At 38.6% G+C, this 8,372-nt stretch overlaps 1 protein-coding gene across 1 annotated transcript; it reads left to right on the plus strand.

Annotated features, from left to right (window-relative positions):
* Nucleotides 1–420: 420 nt before the first annotated feature.
* LOC125275748 (immune-associated nucleotide-binding protein 1-like) lies at nt 421–4,318 on the plus strand. The gene is made up of 3 exons (XM_048203030.1): nt 421–457; nt 3,113–3,735; nt 4,178–4,318. The coding sequence occupies exons 1-3, from the start codon at nt 430–432 to the stop codon at nt 4,316–4,318; spliced, it is 792 nt and encodes a 263-aa protein (XP_048058987.1). The 5' UTR covers nt 421–429.
* The last annotated feature ends 4,054 nt before the right edge of the window (nt 4,319–8,372 follow it).

Here is an 8,372-nt window from a genome sequence, read left to right on the forward strand (position 1 = left end):
CTTCATTTGTATTTTGTCCATAAAATAAATCAGCAGAAGATTATTATTATTGACAGAATGGATAACGTTTTTGAGCTTATCTCTTATGACAATGTTTCTTTGATTCTGTCTGCTGTTGTCTTGCTTTAGACTTGTGTTTCTCATTTCTGTATTCAGTGTGTGAAGCTGGTTTGATCAGAAAGCATCAGTTTCTGTGTTTGATGTGAGATCATGTGAGTTTGGTCAGTGCTGTAGTGAATAAGGTGCCTGATGATATGAGGAACATGAGGAACAAAAAGTGAAAGTAAAGTAAACTCAGCAGCTCGGGGTTTTCCAGAACCATGTGGCATATCAATAGTTTGATTTATTAATGTTTACAGTATTTGTTTTCTAAGAATCTTTCTATTGAACACGTAAACTGTCTGGATTCTGAGTTTGCATTCACTAAAGATGGCAGAGGGACCTTCATCTCCTACAGGTAAGAATATCTTCACATGAACAGCGACTGTAGATTATGTCATTCTGTATTTGAACAAATATTGTCGTAGTTAAATAGATTTTTCTCTCTGATATGATAGAGTTGTTATCTGCATGTTTCTTAGATTTTTCGGGACAAGTTTGTTGTCAGTCAGGAATATTTTTAGAATGAAAAAAAGGGGAAATGTGTTATTCATTCTAATGAGGAAAATGGGGACAAATATTCAAAACTTTGCTTTTTTCAATGAAAACATGGAAACAATCTGTTATAAAATGCATTTAATTTTTGCACTTCAAATGAAGTAGTTATAAATCCAGAACTAATTTTATGTTTATCTGTAAACTACAAAAAAAGAAGGCAAATGAAAATGCTTCATTTTCCCCAACTGTGGGGCACGGCATCCTTTCTGACCACATCTATAAACCCCACAATCAAGACTCATTGACACATTTTACAACAGAAGCACAGGTAAACCAGTCAGGCTGAAGGAAAAACACATTTATCACATTCACGGTACATAGTTACCGTCCTTACTATTGGTACGTCCCCTGGCGTTATTAAGGGATATGGCGGAGAATAACATGAAATATCGGGGTCTGACTTCGGTCCGATGCCAGTGCAAGCAAATGAAACCAAAGCCTAAAGGCAAAAGCAGCAAGTGTTTATTTACAATGATACAGTGGGAAACTCATACACCAAAAGATGGTATCGGAAATTTCGTACTTCCCACATCTGAAGTCGTGATACGAGCTCATCACATTCACATTTTGACCTGAGAGGATGTTCATGTCTGATTTTTTAAAGGTCCCGTTTTTCGTGTTTTTTTGAAGCTTTGATTGTGTTTATAGTGTGCAATATAACATGTTCATGTTTCGCGTGTAAAAAAGCACAGTATTTTTCACATAATTTACTTATCTGTATACCGCTGTTTCCACTGTCATAAAAACGGGCTGATGACTTCCTTGTTCTATGAAGTCCCTCCTTCAGAAATACGTAACGAGTTCTGATTGTGCCAGCGGTTCCTGTGTTGTGATTCAACAGCTCTGAGCGCATCTTGCCCGGAAAGGTCACGCCTCTTACCATAACGTGGAGATGCATGCGCTCAGTGTTATTGTAAACATGTCTTTAATTTTACCCTATCAATTTGAGCCGGAATCAGACCCGGTGATTGGACTGCGGGATGAAAATAACAGCGTTTCGACGACATGGCGACAAACACACTCTACAAACGCAACTCTTGTGTATTCCTGTGGGCGGAGGTTAAGGTGCGTTCACGCGGCCTCGTAATTCCTGTAGTTACGAGATTCTAGCTTGTAAAAAGTGTTCACGTCCTCGTAGAGCTCGTAATTACAGCTGGTAAGCTGGGAGTTTTCTGAAAGCTCCCACATGTACCACGTGGCCGCTGTACCACCTGACCGCTGTAGATTCATTTAGGCGTTGATAGTGGTGCCATGGAAACGCTTAATTCCCAGTCAAAGAACGTGAACAGCTCCGAATATAACGTCACGTGTTGTCATTTCAAGATACCGGTAAATACGAGGTGACGTGAACGCAGCTTTAGTCAAAAAACTGTTTTAGTGACGTCATTAAAGAAGGAAGTAGAGGGATGTAGTCCAAACTGGCCGTTCGATGTAGGCGACTTCTGTTAAATAAAATATCTCGCTTGGCATTGAACTTTGAGCTTTAAAATTTTACAGATTTTATTTATACTCTAACAACAACATTACACACTAACTAAAGTTTGAAACATGGGATCACGAGGAACGGGACCTTTAAAACTAGGAAACTATAAGCCCATTTACGATTCCAAGAGCACGTGAAGGCTGACAGTTATCTTTCCCTGAACGAGTGAGCATCAGTAGAGATTAGCCATGAGTCGCACTGGAGTGACGCCAACTCCCCTCTCCCATTGATGACGTCATCGCCTCCAAATATGATTGACAGGGATCAGAACCAATGGCGCAGAGCTAAGAAAGTGAAAGTAAAACTTGTAAAAATCAGCATTAAGTGTTTCTTCTGTGCTTCTTGGCTTGTTTATTGTGTTCATTAAACTGAGCATCTCTTATCACTGTCCAGCAATAGTCTGTATGATGCAATACTGCTTCTGATTGCATCATTCGTTGTTTTGGCTAAAAAGCAGGTACCAAACCCAGTCATAGATTTATTGATAGATCCAGTCACATTTGTATTTCAGTCAGTTATGTTTTAAATAGGGATCTCTTCCCTTTATTACTCAAATCCTCTGCCAATCCCAAGTCAAGGGTCTAATACTGACCAATATATCTTTGAAAACTACAGCCAACCATCAGTTTTGGTTCCCAGTGACACAGAGTTAGTAAAGTTGGACTCCATTTATTTCAGAAGCACTTTGGCTGTAGTGTTATCAGACATGTTATGCCACACTAATGGTGTAGTAGTCTCAAATTTAACCGGGATTTTTCCCCATGAAGACACAAAGTAACTTCATATAGATTGAGAGTTTTTTGAAGGATTACAGTAATGTTCATTCCAGTGGAAATAAAGTTCACGCACACCTCCTTTAAGACTCATTTACACACTTAACAAAACAATATTAATGTTTGTTTGTGACACATAGGCATTTGTTCTCTTCTTACTATTGACCTGCAATGATCTTATTTCATATTTTTATTTCAGAAATGTCAGAGATCAGCTCCAGTCCAGATGATCCAGTGATCCAGATTCTTCTGATAGGCAGAAAGGCTTCTGGGAAAAGCTCACCAGGAAACACTATATTGGGAGAAACAAGGTTTAAAGAGTATGAGTCTGAAGTGTGTGATGGTAAAACACAGATCGGAGAGAAGCAGGTGTGTGTGATTATTTCTCCAGATCTACTGGATCCAGATCTGAATAAAGAGAAGCTGGAGATGCTGAAAGAGCAGCTGGTCTCTGGATGTTCAGCAGGTCTCAGTTCAGTTCTGCTCACTGTTCCTCTAGAGGAACCTGTGGGAAATGAGGAAGAGATCCTGGATTTCATTAAGTGTTTATTAGGTCCTGAAGTTCAGAAGTACATCATGATTCTGTTCACATATGGAGACGAACTGGAGGATCTGGAACAGACCACTGATGAACATCTAAAACAGAAAGATCGTGCTGATCTCCAGCGACTGTTGACTGAATGTGGAGGAAGATTTTACTGTTTCAATATCAAGAGTAAATCAGATGGTCAGATACAAGGACTACTGCAGAAGATTGAAGGAATAATGATGAAGAACGGAGGGAAATTTATCATGGAACGAATGAAGAGGAGCAACAGCAAAGTCAATACTGTCAATTGTAAGTTGTTTTTTGTTGTAAATGACTTTAATAATACAAACTTATGGCAGATACATTTACATTTAACCATTTAGCAGACGCTTTTATCCAAAGTGAACTTACAAATGAGGAGAGCAATAGAAGAAATCAAACCAAGTGTAGGGCAACAAGTGCTGTGACCAGTCCCCGGTTTGCCCAGCACAGTATGTAGCAAGTTTTTTATATATATATATATATATATAGATATATATATAGTAGAATATTATAGTATTAATGAGTCAAGTGTTAATGAAAAAGATGTGTCTTCAGTTTCTTGAAAATGGCTAAAGTGTCAGCAGCTCGGGTTGAGTTAGGCAGGTGATTCCAGCACAGTCCAGGTAAAGTCACAAGCATGTCACACTAATTTTCAATGAAGAATCAGAGATTTATTTGATATTTCTAATGTAGTTTCAGAAGAATCTCCAGCTGAAGATCCAGATTCATCAGGTTCCTGAGAGGAAAGATCAGATCAGGCTGGCTTCTGCTGGGAAAACAGGATCTGGAATAAGAGCCACTGGAAACACCATTCATCGGAAGAAACATATTTGAATTCTCCATCAGCACAATCTCTGCAGAAATTACAGCTAAATGTCACAAACAAAGTGCCTAATTAAACACTTCAGAATACTGGAATAAACTAAACTCATCTGAACTAAAGTATCTGTTTGAAGAGAAAAACATAAACTGTATATCTCTGAGTATTGAGAATCACAAACTCTTTGATGACCCATCAAGACAAAAGACCAGCTATAAAGTAAAAGCTATTAAATAAATGCTGTTTCATACTATTAATGCATAATCTGATTTAAGACAGACTTTTTTCATCACCATGACAGTCTTTGTTTAGTTTAATGTTCTGTGGATCAAGTAAAATATTATTAATGTGTCGAACACCAGCTGTAAACCTGGAAATATTTCTTGCTTCTTAACAATTTCAAATGAAATGAAATAATAAAAAAACAAAATAATAGTAATACCACATGGAACAATGGAATATTGTGTCACCTGTCATGGGTGATCTGTGTTTGTTTTGGATTTGGGTGGGTTTATCACTTTTTCTTTTTTTAGTTCTGTGACCTCATTTTCAGTTTGTTTTCTTGGTATTTTTACACCTGTTGCTCATTTCATTGATTATGTAAGGAATAATTGACGACGGCCACGATGCAAAGCGTCCGTGTATGCATTATTTTCTAATAACTGAATGTCCTGGAGTCAATTATTCCGCTTATATAGGGGACCTTTAAGATGTACACACACAGAACAAAAATCAGCGAGAAACTGGACCAGATCAGCACAATGATCAATACAAAACATCTAGACATGAAAAGTCTTTGATTAACATTCAGTTCTGCTGATTTAAACCAATGAAATTCCAGAAATAATAGTCAGTTGATTCAGAGATCATACATTTAAGTGCAATATAATAAATATAACAACAAATAAAAAATAAACTAACAAATAAATACATACAATATCGCAGCAAATATTGACATTGTCCCTCTCAGACAGATTTATGGATTTATAAATTGTGTACATCATATTTTAGGAGTGCTGGAGTGTTTTATTCTTACATGTACATCCAGCGGTTTGGAGGGTTCCCCTCAGTTAAAATCACATTCCTGAGAGGACATCCTCCTTGGTTAAAATCACACAATATAACTGAAAGGGCACTTTACTATAATGATTAAATGGGCAGGGGCTCACTCATCACAGTTCATCGCCATCTCACAAAGCTCCATAATAATCCATAAAGCTGACTGCACATTAATGAACATTAAAGCATAATCATAGATAAGCACTGGATCGCTTGCCAATTATGTTTTGCCAATATGCTATTATTAAGAAGAAAGCTGATCATAGACCAGAAGTTATGGGCAGCTTTTCCCACTAAAAGCATGCTGGAGTTTAGTGAGGAAATTCCATGCAAGTCTCAAATAAGTCTGTGTTGACTTATTTGACCCTTATTAATGTGGAATAAAAGAAATTCCCTGAATCCTCAGTAGGGGGGGCATCTCAAAGATGCAATACAAACATCAAATGCTCAGAAACAGAGTAAAAGATGAATACCTGACATTAGGAAAATGCACATTGCTGGGCTCATCTGCACAGGATCGAGCCCTGAGTCTCCTGCAACATCTCTTTAAAGGCCAGAACACACCAATCCGACGCCGACAAACTAGTGGAGACGAAAGCAGACTGTGGGGTTTGCTCACGTCGGCAGCGTCTGTGTCCAAAGTTGCCCTGCCACACCAAACCGACGCTAAACAGCCGACGGCTAAGCAGCACGTCAGTTCTGCGCCTGCGTGATATGAAATGCCTTTCCGAAACAGCAGGCGGCAGTAGCTGAACAGCCAATCAGAATGATGAGATGGCCCGACGGACCGACGAGCTCCAACGCCGATTCAACATTTCGAATCGGCCGAAAAAAGGCCGACGAGGACCAACTTCAGCCGACGGTGCAGAACACACCGAGAAAACTTAGTCGGCCGACGAAGAAAAACTGCCCGACGGCCGACCGTCGGCTTGGTGTGTTCCTGCCTTAAATACTCAGACCAAGACAGAAACTTCTTTCAAATGGAAACATGAGTTCACAATAGTAATTTGCATTAATCAGGGTCCCAGACTGAGTAGTTTACACCTTTTCGGGACAGAAGTGCATTTGCATGAAAGACCCTGTGAAGGTGGACACACCCACTATAGGGGGCAAAATAACTCTTAAAATCTTTAAACCTTTATTACCTCCTGGTTTACTTCTATGGGAATGAGACCCTTGTACCAGTCGCACTGAGACATTTCAAATGATACCAAACATGTATAGTATTGTATGATAACTGTTCACACTAAACCATATAGATTTTGGGTGAATTTCATGTCATCTCTGCATGTAGAGAGAAGAGATGGGGGAAGAGGGTGTGAAGGAAGGGAGATGTAGATTAAGACATTGCTGAGGTGTGATCGACTGATTACGTCTCAAATGGGGATGCTAATTTTGCAAGAGAGAGTTTGAATGTTAATTTCCTTTGTTTTCTCAACGAGAGGCCCTTTCTCAGTCCAGACAGTCCAGCATTAGTCTTACATTAGCGTTACCTGTAGATTTCAATGTCTGTAGCCACTCCACAGTCCGAAGTCTTTTGATTTTTGACTACGGGTGAATCTCCAGTTGTCACTGATGATTGGATCTTTCTGGATTACAATCCGCCATCAAAATGATAAGTTTAATTATTTCAGCTGCTGTTAGACAAGGCTATAAATGTGCCGCTACCGGCAGCATCCTCACGTGATAAAACCGTTTAGCCTCTCAACGGGACTCCTTCCTTTGTTTACGGACATGACGTAATGACGCACAGACGAACTGCTGCATGCTTGAATTTCCCGTGGAAATCCGCCATGTCGCTCTTATTATAAAACATTATTACAAGCTTACTGTTGTGAATTGAGACAAGATAATGAGATAGTTTTAAACACTGGCTGGTTATGTACTTGTTCAAAAATTGATTTTGGATAATTTTTAACCAAAAAAGTTACGGACTGCAGCTTTAAGTAAAAGCATTGAAATGCGTCCAGATACCACACATCTTCTTCAACTGCAATGACGTCACCAGCGAGGCTCAGTTCGCCGAGCCCAGTTCACCTGATGCACGTCCAAACAGGTAAGTAAGGTCAGCGATCTTAAAAAACGGTATTAATAAATGAAACTTTTTAATCATGTGACATGGGTCTTCTGCATTTAGACACGGCTGATTGTGCAAAAGACTGCTTCATAAAGAGTAACAATGTCAGAGCATGGTTGTGCTGCCCTAGTGGGGACTCTTATTATGAAAGTTTGTAGCACAAACAGACAGAAGAGAACACTGTTCATTTTTTTTATTATTTTTATGATAGGCCTATATATGTTATATATATAACATAGCTTTTTATGTTTATAGGTGACATTAATGAAATAGAATGTATCACAGAATGTATCAACAATACATCCATATCGGGCATGATGTCACATTTCACTTCCCTTCTTTCGGTGTAAAAAGTATACACTATTAATGAAACAAAGCCACATATTTGTACCGGACACATGTGAAATTAATGTGGAACAAAAGAAATTCCATGAATCCTCAGTAGATTTACACAAACTGAGAAAGTCAAAAAGTTTTAGGTTGTGCCCCGCTCTCCCCTATAAACCTCGGAGGACTAAGGATATTTTTATTTTATTTTATTTTTATTTTATTTTTAAATATAACTCTGATTGTGTTTGTCTAAAAGAAGATAGTCATATACTCCTAGGATGGCTGAGGGGGAGTAAATTTTTGGGTGAATTAACCCTTTAAATTACACCTTTTTAACTGAAAACAGAAGACTTTTAATGTGTTCTTGTCATTCATTTACGTGTTTAGTCTATAGGTATGTGCGTTTGAATGTGTATGTGTGCAGACGCTTAGTCTTTTTTACAAAGAGACATCACCATATTACTTGTCTGGCCCGTATAATACAGAATTATTAGTCGTTTCTGTGCATCTATGTGAACTGGAATCATTTTGATAATGTTTTATCTATACATAGGGAAAGGAAAGGGAAGGAGTCCTTCGCAGGGGATAGTTGAATTGACACA

Source organism: Megalobrama amblycephala, linkage group LG1 (genome assembly GCF_018812025.1).
Source record: "Megalobrama amblycephala isolate DHTTF-2021 linkage group LG1, ASM1881202v1, whole genome shotgun sequence".
NCBI classification, from domain to species: domain Eukaryota; kingdom Metazoa; phylum Chordata; class Actinopteri; order Cypriniformes; family Xenocyprididae; genus Megalobrama; species Megalobrama amblycephala.

Bases quoted from the DNA above. Each gene is read 5' to 3' on its own strand.
- LOC125275748 (XM_048203030.1), top strand. From the start codon at position 430: ATGGCAGAGGGACCTTCATCTCCTACAG. The intron at 458-3,112 runs GTAAGAATATCT...TTTTTATTTCAG, and splicing joins GGGACCTTCATCTCCTACAG to AAATGTCAGAGATCAGCTCC. The intron at 3,736-4,177 runs GTCAATACTGTC...TTTCTAATGTAG, and splicing joins TGAAGAGGAGCAACAGCAAA to TTTCAGAAGAATCTCCAGCT.